Here is a 14,302-nt window from a genome sequence, read left to right as displayed (position 1 = left end):
ACTCCGGAGACCCTGGTTCGATTCCCACCCAGCCCGTCTTGCAAGAGTTGAGCCAAAGCCACTTCTCCTCTGTCGTGACGTCACGGTGTCACGTGATTTCATGGTCACCGCCGCGCCTGAGGAGCTGGGTTGAGCCCTCGTAATATGCTTCGCATAAAAAAACTTATAAAATGTTAAAAAAAATGCAGGTCTCTCAGACCCGCGGCAGAAGAGGCGGAGGCCGTACGCACCAACTATTCGGCCATATTACAACATTACAGGCTCGAACGTTAAGTGTACCCTCCACCGCACCCTAAACTCGACAGAGAAGAAAGCCTGATCCTTAGACGCCTGCAAAGTAATATGTACACGCACGGAACGATAATGCATCGCCTCTACCCGACGCTCCACGGCTACCTCTGCCCACTTTGCAACGTACCCGACACTCTGGCACACTTGCTCCTGGAATGCCCGTGGCAGGAAGGCAGCGAAATGCAACCAGAAACGCACGCAAAACGAGCAAACGACCTATTCAAAACGTGGGAGGCCAAGCTAACCCTCGGGGACCTGGAAGACCAATGACAACTCGTCGCCAGGGCCAAAAGGGCAGTCGAAGCCAGAGGGTTCCTGGACTAAGGAGCCTTCCCACCTTAGGGTGATACCCGGCCTCGCTCGGGACACTGTTTCGTATAACAAACGTTTCTCTCTCTCTCTCTCTCTCTCTCTCTCTCTCTCTCTCTCTCTCTCTCTCTCTCTCTCTCTCTCTCTATCTATCTATCTATCTATCTATCTATCTATCTATCTTGCGGTCTTATAGCCGCATAGTAAGTGTCCTAGAAGATGAAGGCAGAGAGAGAGAGAAACATGAGAGAGAAGGCGGGGAGGTTAACCAGACGCACGTTCGGTCTGCCAGGGTGTATAGAGATTTAAAAAAGAAGGCAGGCAATCTAGACAAATATCGATGGTTAATTTAAAAAACTTGGAAGAAGGAAAATAAAACCTTCTTTGTGAGATGTAATCAGTGGGTCGCAGCTTAGAGAGCAGACCTACTGAGTCAAGGTAAAAAAACGAACAATTCAGTGCTTTGTACTGTTTCGAGGGCCGAGGTCAGGAACTCGGCATCCCCTTCAAGCTCAAGGCGCCTAAGAGCTGCACTAGTTCTGGCACATGTTCTCCCTTCCTTGCGAACTTCGTCAAGTGGCTTGCACGCGTTATGCACCACATAACACAAGCGTGACTTTCTCGTCACTCTCTCGATCCCACCTCCGATGTATTCTAGAGGACAGAAAGCCATCATTTAGACAACCTAGTTTATTTATTATTTTGTTCTTCGCCATCACTGTCATCACGTGTTAATGACAGAATCACTGTTTCTAGTGTATTCATCCCGCTTTGCTCTGTGATTCACCGATTCCTTCGTCGGCTGTACCTGTCACAGTTGATCCACCGCCTGTTGGCCAATGCTAGCAGACGCACAGAACGAGCGAACAGATCAAGCCCGTGCTGCGCGCGCGAGCTCAGAAGAAGAAGAAGCGCGTTGTGGTGGCTGCACCGCAACCGAGCGCCGGCGTCATGCCAGCACCGTCCCCTCGCCCTTCGATGCCGTCGTCGTCCCCGGGGGTGCCGCAGGAGGCCCACGCGAAGTCCGCCGACAGCGACCGCACGGCGGCTGTAGCGTCGTCCAGCGGCTTGGGGCCCACCGCGGCGCTCAGCGCCACCGCAGGCCCCGGCGCCACCGGCAAGAAGTCTCGGTTGTCCAAGCGGGCCAAAAAGCGGGCCAAGAAGCGCGACTCCAAGACGCACCGCCACACGCAGAGGCTGGCCTCGCTGGACGCCTTGATCGCCGACGACGAAGCGTGCGCCTCACTGCCGGACAAAACGCGCCAAGGCAGGTGCACTTTGCGCGGCCTTTCTTTCAACGCGTTAGCATTAGCAGGAGGAAATGTCCGTGGTGATTTACCGGTAAAGGCGAGAGAAAAACGTCAGCTTGAAGTCGTAACTATTTGAGGTCCCTGATTGAAACCGCGTTCACCACATTGCAAAGTGTTGTTCAGGCGTTCACTCGACACGCGTCCTGCCTATTAAACATTTATTTATTTATTTTATTTATTTTCAATACTGTCAGTCCCATCAGGGACCATAGCAGGTGGACATACAGAAATGAAAGACGTGGTAATAAACGTGCCCATACAAATTGCGTGTCGATAAACCAAACAAGGAACGTAAAAGAACAAGGTAATACATAAAAAAACAAATGTAGATATCACATTTCTAGGAGACATGCGCAGCAATAAAGAGAATATATTATGAAAAGAATAACAAACGGGAACAAAAATAACAGTAAACACCTTCACGATAATCAGCATGGCTTACAAGAGTTGCAAAGCATATGATGGGAATAAGACTGCACTACTGATTACTAGATGTAGATTCTAACCGTGATGTGAACTGAGATAATGAGTCTGCAGAAATGACTGACGGATCGAGGCGATTCCATTCCCTTTTCACGAGGGGGAAATAGGAGTACATGAATGTGTCATTATGGCATGAATATTCTGTTAAAGCGTGTGCATGTTTATGTCTCGATGATCGTGACTGCGAAAAATATATGTATTTTGTTAGGTCAATCTTATAATAGTTGTGAATCAAGTTAAATAAAAATTTGACACGTGCTTGCTTCGCCCTTGATGAGAGTGTCGCTAAACCCGATATAGCCGCAAGGTTAGTGGGTGAATCTGTGCGCTTATACTTGTGAATAAACCGCAGCGCTTTTCGCTGTACTTTTTCCAGTTTCGTTATGTTAGTTACTGAGTGGGGAAACCACAGTGTGTTAGCGTACTCCAAAACCGGTCTAACGAAAGTAGTTTACGCGAGAAGCTTAGTCGACGTTGGTGCGAGGCGGAGACATCTTCGGAGATAAAATAGCTTGCGTAATGCCTTCGAGGTCACGTTGGCAATGTGCGCGTCCCATCTCAGGTCAGAAGTTAGAGTGATGCCTAGGTATTTATGCTGGTGAACTTTCGTTAGCATTGTGCCGTTAATAAAGTACGGAAAGTCGTAAGGTTGTTTTTTTTATGTGAAGCATATTACGAGAGCTCAACCCAGCTCCTCAGGCGCGGCGGTGTCACCTTCAATACCACGTGACACCGTGACGTCACGACAGAGGAGAAACGGGGCTCCAACTCGCGCCGTCGCTCGCGGCGTCGCGGCGGTATATAAGCAGCTGCGCTTGCCTCTGCTAGACGCTCACGAGGTGAGATGCCTCCTGGAGACAGAGCTGCTCGTTGGAATGAGAAGCGAAGGTTGCGGCGTGCTAAAGAGACTGATTTTCTAGGTGGCTTTGGCTCAACTCTTGCAAGATGGGCTGGGTGGGAATCGAACCAGGGTCTCCGGAGTGTGAGACGGAGACGCTACCACTGAGCCACTAGTACGATGCTTCAAAGCGGTACAAAAGCGCCTCTAGTGAATGCGGTGCTGCCTTAGAAACGAGCTGTTTCTCAGGCGTGCGTCTCTTGCTCAGGCGCACATTTCGTTGCCGCGCCGAACGCTGCGTTGCTCGACGCTCACCGCGTCCAATGTGGGGCGCGTAGTCGCTGCGCCGTAGCCCATTGTCTTACACCCCTTGGCGGGTCGACGGGAACGCTGTCGCGTTCCACTCTTGAAGGCGAAGCAGAGTAACGCATGAGTTGTTTCTTCGTCTAGCCGAACCAAATATAGCCAAGCAACAGCAGTTCACCAGGCTAAACAGTGGTTCAACAACTAAATAAAAGGCTAGTATGCTCCGCATCCTGGGCTTAACCTTAGCTAAGCCACAGCCATTTTTTTTTCTTGTTACCGTCATGCAAACTGATTTAGTTGTGTTTATCGTCATTTGCCATTTTTTGCACCATTCATTTAGTTGGTCTAGTGAGTTGCTAAGCGAAACATGATCTTCGTAGGTGTTAATTGTTTGGATGAGGATGCAGTCATCAGCAAACAGTTTGATGTTACAGTCAATATTTCTGGTTATGTCGTTAATGAAAATTAAAAATAACAGTGGCCCCAACACGGATCCTTGGGGGACGCCTGATGTGGCAGGCACTGTCGCAGATTCCACATGCTGAAATAGTACGAATGGTGTCCGGTTTGCTAAGAAATCTGTTACCCAGTCTAAAATTTTGAGAGATCTTGAGCTAAATTACTCCATGATGCGGTCCTACGAGAAATAAAATGTTTAATTGAATAACTAACATATTTGAGATCTTAATAAATAATTAATGGCACGTATTCCAATGTATGTATAGTAGCTGGTCAGTTTGCAAGACAGATCTACGTGGAATGAATTCTGAGGATGGCACCGGTTTCGAGATATGCGTCGTCGAACTTGCTGTAAAAAATGCAATTTTATTCCACTTACTTTTTAGGAAAACGTTGTTATATGCATTGATGGACAAGAGTAGCTGGAACCACAATGCATTTCGTCGGACACATCGAAAATTACAATCTCGAAACTAGTGAAGTTCTGACAAATTTTTCCAAGTATATGTGCCTTGGGAACTCACAGCTTCAATTCATAGATTGAAATATATTCCATAAAGTAAATATTTAAAAAAATATTAATGCAATTATGTTAACTATACAATTTATCATTTTGATTTCTCGTTGAAGTAACGGCCGCCTCATCGAGCTTTAGCTCAAGGGTTAAAATTGTGCTATCTGCCATGGGCAATTTTTATGGATTTGATGCAACCAAAAATAAAAGAAAAAGCCGATAGCCTACTCCTGATCACCGTCATGTGCACATGGCTCCTCGATAAGGCGGGACGTGTATCGAGTGAGCTCCTGAATAACACTTTGCAATCTGGTGAACGCGGTTTAAATCATAAAACCGGGACCTCAAAGATGTGCGACATAATGCTAACGCATTTCTCCGCATCTACGCTAAATCGACACTGATTTGTTTTCGTACCTAGTTTTCATTTTGGCTTTTTTTAGATTTAGCTAATATCCTTTTTCTTCTCTCGCCGATTTTCGTAACGACCGCCGTGGTGCGTTGTGTTTTTCGCGTTGCGCTGCTAAGCCCGAGGGCGCGGGATCAAAACCCGGCCGCGGCGGCCGCATTTCGACGGTGGCGAAATGCAAAAACGCCCGTGGGGATGCCACGTATTGGGTGGACGATAAGGAAGTCCAGGTGGTCAAAATTCATCCGGAGTAATTCCAATACCCCGCGCCTGGCAATCACATCGTGGTTTTGGCATGCAGAATTCAAGAAGTATTTAACTTTTCGTAGTGGTCGACGGTGGCCGGACCCCGTATACAAAAACACTGATGCAGAGGTCACGTGGTCTCGATGCAACCGAGTTGCAGGCCACGTTCGTCGACGAAGGCCAGATATTGCGTATAGTTCTTTGATACGCGCCTGCTGTTTCGCCAGAGGGGTGTCTCGATGTTCAGATGCTGTGTTGGAGCGCTCGGTCTATACCGTCTATGTTATTTACGTAATTACGTCATGAAATAACAAACCCTTTCTGAATATCCTTGATAGAACAAATATGCACCTTCAAACGCATTATTGCTTTCTAAAAAGCGAATAACATTCCAGAAGCGTCCAGCTGTTCGTTTACATTGACAATCATCGTCTGTGGTTTCTGCACAATTTTCTTCCGTGGCCGCCAGGCACTGAAGTACTGCTCGAACAGGTACTGGAGATAGTGGATGCCAAGGAGATGACGACCGCCCAAAGATTTACTCAGAAAATAACACCGACGACCAGCCGTAGCCTGTCCTCAAGGTTCTCAAAACGAGACAAACTTCGGCGAGTTGGTACGCGTTCATGTTGATGAGCGCAAGCGCGAAAACAAAGTTATGTGGTTTGCCTGCTTGACTTCTGTCCTCGCGTTGCGGCGTTGTGTCCACTTATATAAATGCGCGCGTGAACACCTTGAACCCACCTATGTCTAGATATGCCCTGCGTACCCTGGGTCCGCCCGCAAATAATTTATTTGGGTCAGATTCACTGCGAAGCTGTTACGTGTAGTTTAGCTAATGTGCTATTGTTTAGCGCTCTAGCTTTGTTGCCACTATCGGGGAGCCTGGCCAGTTGTCCAAGAGGGACAGCACTCACAGTGCAAATAAAACTGACAGTAGATGTATAAGGATTTATTTAAATATGCTTTCGCGGCTCTCTGAATGAACCAGTTCTAGCGCACTATCGCGATGCGGTTTACATTAGTCTGGTCGAAATCGACCACTCGGAACGCATTCAACGGGTTCATTCAGAGCGCCCTGCTTCTACTTAAAGCTCATGGTTATATTGCGCTCAGTTTTACACAGACGATATTAAGGAAGGACAGGACGTGGACGGACGTCCGTCCACGTCCTGTCCTTCCTTAATATCGTCTGTGTAAAACTGAGCGCAATATAACAATGAACGTTCACCAACTAGCCCCCTTCATTGCTTCTACTTAAAGCTCTCGGAGGCACTCCCACTTTCAACCTGGGAGCGCGACCGAGATCGGACACAAATTTGATCACGCGGCTACTGCGACTGCTCTGAGAGTACTGCTGTGCCCACACTACGTGCCTATCATTTGAGGCGACTGGCGCTCCCTCCCTTGTGCTATTGTTAAGGTTGCCTCGACGTTCTTTTGAAGTGGTGGCCTTTGTGCTGGGCTCAAACATCCACTGACGACCTTCAAAGTTCCACGAAACTGCCTGCCCCTTTCCGTAGGTCGAACTGAGGAGTCCGAGGGCACAGAGCACCACGAGGAATCCACTGACAGCCTTCAAAATTCCACAGAAATGCTCACCCCTTGCCGTGGAGTCCGGTGATATGCAACTTCGACTTCTCCCGCGACGAAAGAGGAAGGCGACGCAGTTGATGTCAGCACCCGCCCCGCCTCGTTCCTGCCGGCGATGTGTAGCCAAAGGGTTTTAAGGCAGAACCGACCCATTGCTAGTTCAGAGAGTCGCCACCAGGTCTGGTGCGCTCTTACCGCTACCTGAACGCTATTTTCTATCTGTTCATATTGTATAAAGCTTTTCATTTCCTCTTCGTCTGCTCCAAGGGACCGTCTCTCGTCCTCCACCCCGAAGTGACTAAGTACCTAGCACGATCGGCTGAGGCAACCTTAATTTCTCTGACAGCGATATCCAGAGGGCTCCGCATCGCTTCAAACTGAGTTGGGACGTGGTAGGAACCTGTCGAATCTACCATCAATATTGTCGCGTTGTAGTGACCGTCAAGAACATGGTAACAAAACTGCGAATGACGAAGCTAACTTTTTATTTGGTGAAGTTGTATCCACAAAACATGAATCCAGCAACACGAGTCCAGAAAGTACTATATACACAATTCGCGTCGCGCATACAATCAGATTACACAAGCTTCGATGACAACACACAACGAATAGAACCATCGATAACGTTCGAGAAACTTCCGATACATGCAGGCGCGACCTGCGCTGAGCGATGACGCGTAACATTTAGCCGGTGAAAAATCAGTCACCCGAGAAAGATAAACACGTACACGTGTCAATATGCAGCCGACATTTCATCAAGGTCTTGTTGTCGATGCAGCCATCGTCAACAAAGGCCCGAACTCTGCACCACTGGAGGCAAGCCTATAGAAATGAAATAAATCACGTACTTAGTGAAGTTGGGCGCAGTCACCAACATAGGAACGCACATGCCAATCGTATGCATACAATTTTTTTAATCAAGTGCTAGAAGCGCTTGGCACTTTGTTTACCTTTGACAATTATAGTCGATGGTTTCAGTGCAATATTTTTGACACTCTTATTTAACACTCAACGCGTGAGTATTACATTATCAGCATTCAAATGAACGCTTATAAGGTCGTTACAGCGATCACGCCTTCCTTATTTTCTACGGTTATTTTAAATATAATTCGCGTTTTATCTTGCATTCTGAATTATTTTACCGTCCACGCCTCTAATTACAGCTCTTGAACATCAACACATTGTACGACGTACGGTTAATATAAAAAAATATGTGTCCTTTCAACGAGGTGGACTTACTGGATGCAGTGCAAGGAACAACTGAAGCACAGGCCCAGCCCAGCCAGGAGGTACAAGAGCCTCCGGCTGATACGGCAATGGCAGTTGTCGCCAACAAGGTGGTGATCAGCGGCGGCAGCGGCAACAGTGAGCCTGACAGCGGACACCAGAGCGGCAGCCAGGTCAAGCGGCCACTGGCGCCCATGGATGAGCAGAAAAAACCAAGGAGAGCCTCTTCACCTCCGCTCTTGGTTCGCGTGCTCAATCAGGTTCGCATAGCCGCGGTGAGTGTGCGGCACAAACGCGACTCGTGCAGCTCATCTCCCCGGTTAGGTCGGCCAGGTCTTATCCACTCGCTTTATCGTAAAATTCGCCAAGTATACACCACTGACGACAACGTTGTGCGAAGCAAAGTTCAGTTGATCACGGCCCGTATCAACCTCTCTGTGTTATCGATAGCAGGGGACACAGAGAGGCCACACAGTCTGGTAGTTCTCTGGTTGTTCATCATGAAGTTGCACCAACTAGCCAGTTTAACCACGATTCTTCACTCGCGTTAGCTGCGAGATTTCGAGTTCTGTGGCAATATGTACTTCTCTGGTGGATCAATGGGTAAATAAGTTGGCCGGTCCATAATTGTCTAATGCCTTAGCTCTTTACGCCCTTGTCAAAAGTGTTGCTTCGCAACACACTATTCCATCATGTATATACCTATATGCCTTTTGATCGGGCACATAGCATTCGCCTTCTGTACTGTTGGAAAGCAGGCATACTTTTTCCTTTCATGAACGTTTCTCCACCTTGTGGTCTTCTGCAGGACTGATTAGCTTTTTCAGGGAGCTGGTAAGCTCAACTGAATTATTATTCCTCCTAGGCAGGAGGAATCAAAATTCCACTTTATTTTGTAAGAATTTTTCCTTTGATGGGGTGTTAATCATTTCTCATGAACCCTTATGCCGAGTGGCGAACCCTGCGATGGTGGGACTTTTGTGCCAGCCAGTCATGAGGAGCAAAAGCAACAGAAAATGAAAGGAATCGTCACAAATATGTATTAAGCCTAGCTCTCGATGGAATAATATTCCCCGTTCCCCTAGGACCGGACGTATTTTGCAAGTTCTTTTTTTTTTCAGACTCTTTTCCTATCTTATCAATCCATCTCGTTGACTGGCCGATCTCGGCGACAGCCGGGTTACAGCTTCTATTGAGCGAATGACGAAAGCCTAAAAACGAAAAATAAAAATGACCGTCACCGCATTATGGAAATTCAGGTGGGCCAGCCTGATCGTACATATCACGTTAGTGAAGGTGAAGGTTTATTTTGCTTTTATTACAGAAATGGGAGCAGGAGCAAAAGGCTACAAAGGCCTGACGAATGGCTCCCGCTCTTATTGGCATTCGGCACTGTGGTACGTAATATCAAATACATTGGTGACATCATATCAAATCAATGTTACTTGTGCAGTATGGAAGGGAACATGTCATACAAATAAAATTGAACACATTAGTAGCGCAAAATACAAGAGAAATACATACAATATACAAAAATAATACAGATTTACTAGGAATCTATATATACAAATTCCCGAGTTTAGGAAATAAATAACAGGGTAGACATAAATGAATTGTATAATTGAAATCCCCCAAAAACAAATTTATAACAATGTGTTACAACGTGAAATGCTAAAATACAAATATCATCTATATTGTACTTCATGTGCTATACGTGCATTTTCATGGATTCGATAACCGCACGATGCGTGCCGCTATCAATGTTAATTTGCGTTCGGCACATTCGTATAGCGTGAACGTTTCGAAAACATTTCTTGCCTCGTGCATTCGCGAGTTAGAAGCTCGACGCTGTAAGAGGGTGGAGCTTTTCAACAGTTTATTTATATCGCAATAAACCTTCGAATTCTTAGTCAGCGCTTCGTGGTTTGTGCGTATTCCTTCTGTCTTCTTTTCCTGCGCTGTTTCGCCATCGAAATCCACGTGAACCAATCAGCCAAGCGGCGCACGCTTCTGCAAACGCGCGAAGCTTGTGAAACGTCAAGTAACAAAAAGACGCAGTTTCACCCGAAAGGCGAAGCAGTGATTGCGATAGCAAATTAGTACACAGCTGTATGACGTCAAAATAGTTGTTTTATTGGCCGTATAAACTTCGAAACATTCGCGTAGTAAATGAATGAACAAGCATGGTTTCAGCGCGCACAAGCGAACATGAACACACCACACTCGATGAGCGCGGACACTAGCAGTCAGCACGCTGGTGTAGGCAAGCGCGGCAGCAGCAGCGGACGAAGTGACCTTCGTGCGGTCTGTCCTTTCAACGCAAGAGCACCGAGAACACAGCACGCGCAAAGGTATGGGCCGTCTGCAGGTCCCTTTCGAGACACGGCGTGCGCGATCGCGCGCGCAATGTACGTACTTGACGGCGTCGAAGCCGCGCCCTCCTGCGCTGCCTCCGCGCTTTCCTACGTATATGGTGCACGAGACTGAACCCCGATCGTCAGTTCCGCTTGCGCCCGGTCGCGAAATGCGCAGTTGCGGCCGGAACACAACACCGCCAGAGGAGAGGAGGAGGAGGAGAAACATTTATTTAAAAAAATAAAAGGACAAGCAGGTGTCTTTCTGCTTGTGCGGGAGGCGCCCTTAGTCCAGGGCTCCTGCGGCTCTTGCTGTCTCCCGGGCCCGCCGCACCAGTTGCTGCTGGTTACGAGGGTCCGAACTAGTCAGCACGGCCTCCCACTGCTCGGGTGTGGGGTTGGGTATTTGCGGGGCCGCCTTCACGTTGGGGCACGCCCATGTGGTGTGGTATAGGGAGGCGTAATCATTACAAAAAGGACATTTGTATGTATATAGTGTAGGGTGGATTGCGTGTAGTCTGCTTAAATGTGGGTATGTATTGGTTTGTAGTTGTCTCCATGTTACGGCGTCTTCACGTGAGAGGGTCTTGTGTGGCGGTGGGTATTGTCGTCTGTTCAATCTGTGGTGTTGTAGTATGGCGTTGTATTGTAAAGGTACGGGCTCCATGGATGCGTCCGTATCCCTCTCTAGTGGCGCCCGGATGGCATGAGCTCGGGCTACAGCGTGCGCACTCTGATTTCCACGGAGGGACTCGTGTCCTGGAGTCCACACTATTTCAACGTCCGGGAATGCGGAGGCCTGTTTGAGGAGTCGGTGGGCGATTGAAGATATTCGACCTCTCGCGTAGCTACGGAAAGCTGCCTGGGAGTCGGTAATAATTGTGATGTACTCGTTGGTCAGACTAGAGGTGATGGCCAAGGCGATGGCTGTCTCCTCCGCTACGAGGGCACTGGCAGTGCGAACAGTCATCGAGACCACCTCTTGTAGGTTATAGTCGACAACGCTGGCCGTCATGGCTGCTTTTTGGGGGTACTGCGCGGCATCTGTGTATAGGCTACACTTATAGCATAACGATAGCGGTGAAGTCAAAAATCTGGTCAGCAGGTCAAGCGCGTCGGCTTTTATAAATCAGTCGTCGAATGTTCCAGAGTAACAGCTGGGACCCGCGTTGCCCGCGTGTCTTCCACAAAGTTCTACACTATTCACGTCGCGCACACATGCAATCAGATTACACAAGTTGCGGTGAAAGACAGTGGACGGAACCATCGATAACATTGCAGAAACTTCTTTTACATGCAGGCGCGTCTTGCGCTGTGCGATAACATTTGTTAGGCGGTGACAAATAGTCGCCCGATGAAGATAAAGACGTATACATGTCATTACCCCCCTCTTAAGAAGCATCGTCCCAATGCTACAATAAGAGAGCGAAACACAAAAGGACACTTATTAAAAAAAGTAACAAAACAACGAAAAGAAACAAAGTCCAAAGGTCAGTTACGCGAAGTCCCAAAGTTTATTAACGCTGGTAGTACAACTTGAGACGCGCAACGTGGAATATTTCAGGTCGTGAGCGGCGCCGCTGTGATAGCGAAATGCCGTCTGGCACGACTTCATAGTCCAGTGCGCCAATACGTCGGATGATCTTGTACGGTCTGAAATATCGACGCAAAAGCTTCTCGCTCAATCCTAGTCGGCGTATAGGGGGTCCAAACCCAAACACGGTCACCGGGCTGGTACTCGACGAAGCGTCGTCGGAGGTTGTAGTGTCGGCTGTCGGTACGCTGCTGGTTCTTTATACGTAGGCGGGTGAGTTGTCGGGCTTCTTCGGTGCGCTGGAGATAGGTCGCGACGTCAAGATTCTCTTTGTCGGTGACGTGCGGCAGCATGGCGTCGATCATCGTCGTCGGGTTCCTGCCGTAAACCAGCTTAAACGGCGTGATCTGTGTTGTTTCTTGCACCGCCGTGTTGTAAGCAAAGGTTACGTACGGCAGGACCGCGTCCCACACCTTGTGCTTGATGTCGACGTATACATTGCTAGCATGTCGGCGAGGGTCTTGTTCAGGCGCTCCGTAAGACCATTAGTCTGCGGGTGGTAGGCAGTTGCCCTCCTGTGGCTTGTATGGCTGTACTGCAGAATGGCTTGGGTGACCTCTGCTGTAAACGCCGTTCCTCTGTCGGTGATGAGGACTTCTGGGGCACCATGCCGCAGCAGAATGTTCTCGACGAAATATTTCGCCACTTCGGCTGCGCTGCCTTTCGGTAGAGCTTTAGTTTCAGCGAAGTGGGTGAGATGGTCCGTCGCCACGACGATCCACTTATTTCCAGATGTTGACGCCGGAAACGGTCCCAACAAATCCATCCCGATCTGCTGAAATGGTCGGCAAGGAGGTTTGATCGGCTGTAGTAATCCTGCTGGCCTTGTCAGTGGTGTCTTGCGTCGCTGACAGTCTCGGCATGTCTTGACGTAACGGGTGACGTCGGCGGTCAGATGCGGCCAGTAATACGTTTCCTGTATCCTCGACAGCGTTTGGGAGAATCCGAGGTGCCCAGTGGTTGGATTGGCATGTAGGGTTTACAGTACTTCTAGACGCAGTGCTGACGGAAAAATAAGAAGGTAGCTGACACGCACTGGTGAGAATTTCTTCTTTACGAGCAGGTTGTTTTGTAATGTGAACGAAGACAATCCGCGCTTAAATGCCCTAGGTGCTACGTCGGTGTTCCTTTCCAAATAATCGACGAGGCCTTTTAGCTCCAGGTCTTGTCGTTGCTGTTTAGTGAAGTCTTCTGCGCTTATTATTCCGAGGAAGGCGTCGTCATCCTCGTCGCCTTCCGACGGGGGATCGATTGGGGCGCGTGATATGCAGTCGGCGTCTGAGTGTTTTCGTCTGGACTTGTAGGTTACCGTGACGTCATATTCTTGCAGTCTGAGGCTCCACCTCGCCAGCCGTCGTGAAGGGCCCTTTAAGTTAGTTAGCCAACACAACGCGTGATGATCGCTGACGACTTTTAATGGCCTGCCATATAGGTAAGGGCAGAATTTTGCTGTAGCCCAAATTATGGCGAGGCATTCCTTTTCAGTCGTAGAATAATTGCCTTCCGCTTTTGACAGCGACCGGCTAGCATATCACCCGTTCATGTCCGTCTTCCTTCTAGAGTAGGACGGCACCGAGGCCTAGGCTACTGGCGTCAGTGTGGATATCGGTATCGGCGTCTTCATCGAAATGTGCAAGTACCGGCGGTGACTGCATGCGTCGTTTTGGTTCTTGAAATACGTCGGCCTGCGGCGTTTCCCATTTGTACTCGACATCAGATTTGGTTAGATGTGTTAGCGGCTCCGCGATGCGTGAAAAGTCCTTGACAAAGCGCCTGCAGCAGGCACACATGCCAAGGAATCTACGCACTGCCTTCTTGTCGATGGGCTGCGGGAACTTTGCGATGACAGCTGTTTTCTGTGGGTCAGGGCGCACTCCGGATTTGCTGATGACGTGGCTTAGGAACAGAAGCTCATCGTAAGCGAAGCGGCACTTTTCTGGCTTCAGAGTGAGCCCTGATGATTTTATGGCCTCTATTACTGTCGCAAGCCGCTTAAGGTGATCGTCGAAATTTCCGGCGAAGACGACGACGTCATCCAAGTAAACAAGAGAGGTCTGCCACTTCAATCCGGCTAACAACGTGTCCATGACGCGCTGGAATGTTGCAGGCGCCGAGCACAGTCCGAATGGCATTACCTTGAACTCGTAGAGGCCGTCTGGCGTGATGAAGGCAGTCTTTTCGCGATCTCTCTCGTCGACTTCTATTTGCCAGCAGCCAGACTTGAGGTCCATCAACGAGAAGTATTTAGCGTTGCAGAGCCGATCCAATGCGTCGTCTATCCGTGGAAGGGGGTATACGTCTTTCTTCGTGATCTTGTTCAGTCGACGATAATCAACGCAGAAACGTAGGGTCCCGTCCTTTTTCTTCAC

The 14,302-nt window shown here is 48.7% G+C and overlaps 1 protein-coding gene across 1 annotated transcript in view; it reads left to right on the top strand.

The window, feature by feature from the left end:
- Positions 1-1,492: 1,492 nt before the first annotated feature.
- The window catches only part of LOC135902442 (uncharacterized), a 34,410-nt gene continuing 21,600 nt past the window's right edge, over positions 1,493-14,302 (top strand). The window contains exons 1-2 of the mRNA XM_065432511.1: positions 1,493-1,867; positions 8,007-8,260. Of these exons, the coding sequence (XP_065288583.1) occupies positions 1,552-1,867; positions 8,007-8,260 (570 nt within the window). The 5' untranslated portion in view covers positions 1,493-1,551. The remainder of the gene's footprint in view (positions 1,868-8,006; positions 8,261-14,302) is intronic.

Source organism: Dermacentor albipictus, chromosome 4, assembly GCF_038994185.2.
Source record: "Dermacentor albipictus isolate Rhodes 1998 colony chromosome 4, USDA_Dalb.pri_finalv2, whole genome shotgun sequence".
Lineage (NCBI taxonomy): Eukaryota > Metazoa > Arthropoda > Arachnida > Ixodida > Ixodidae > Dermacentor > Dermacentor albipictus.
The sequence above is the reverse complement of the archived record's forward strand: the minus strand, read 5'-3'. Positions and strand labels throughout refer to the sequence as shown.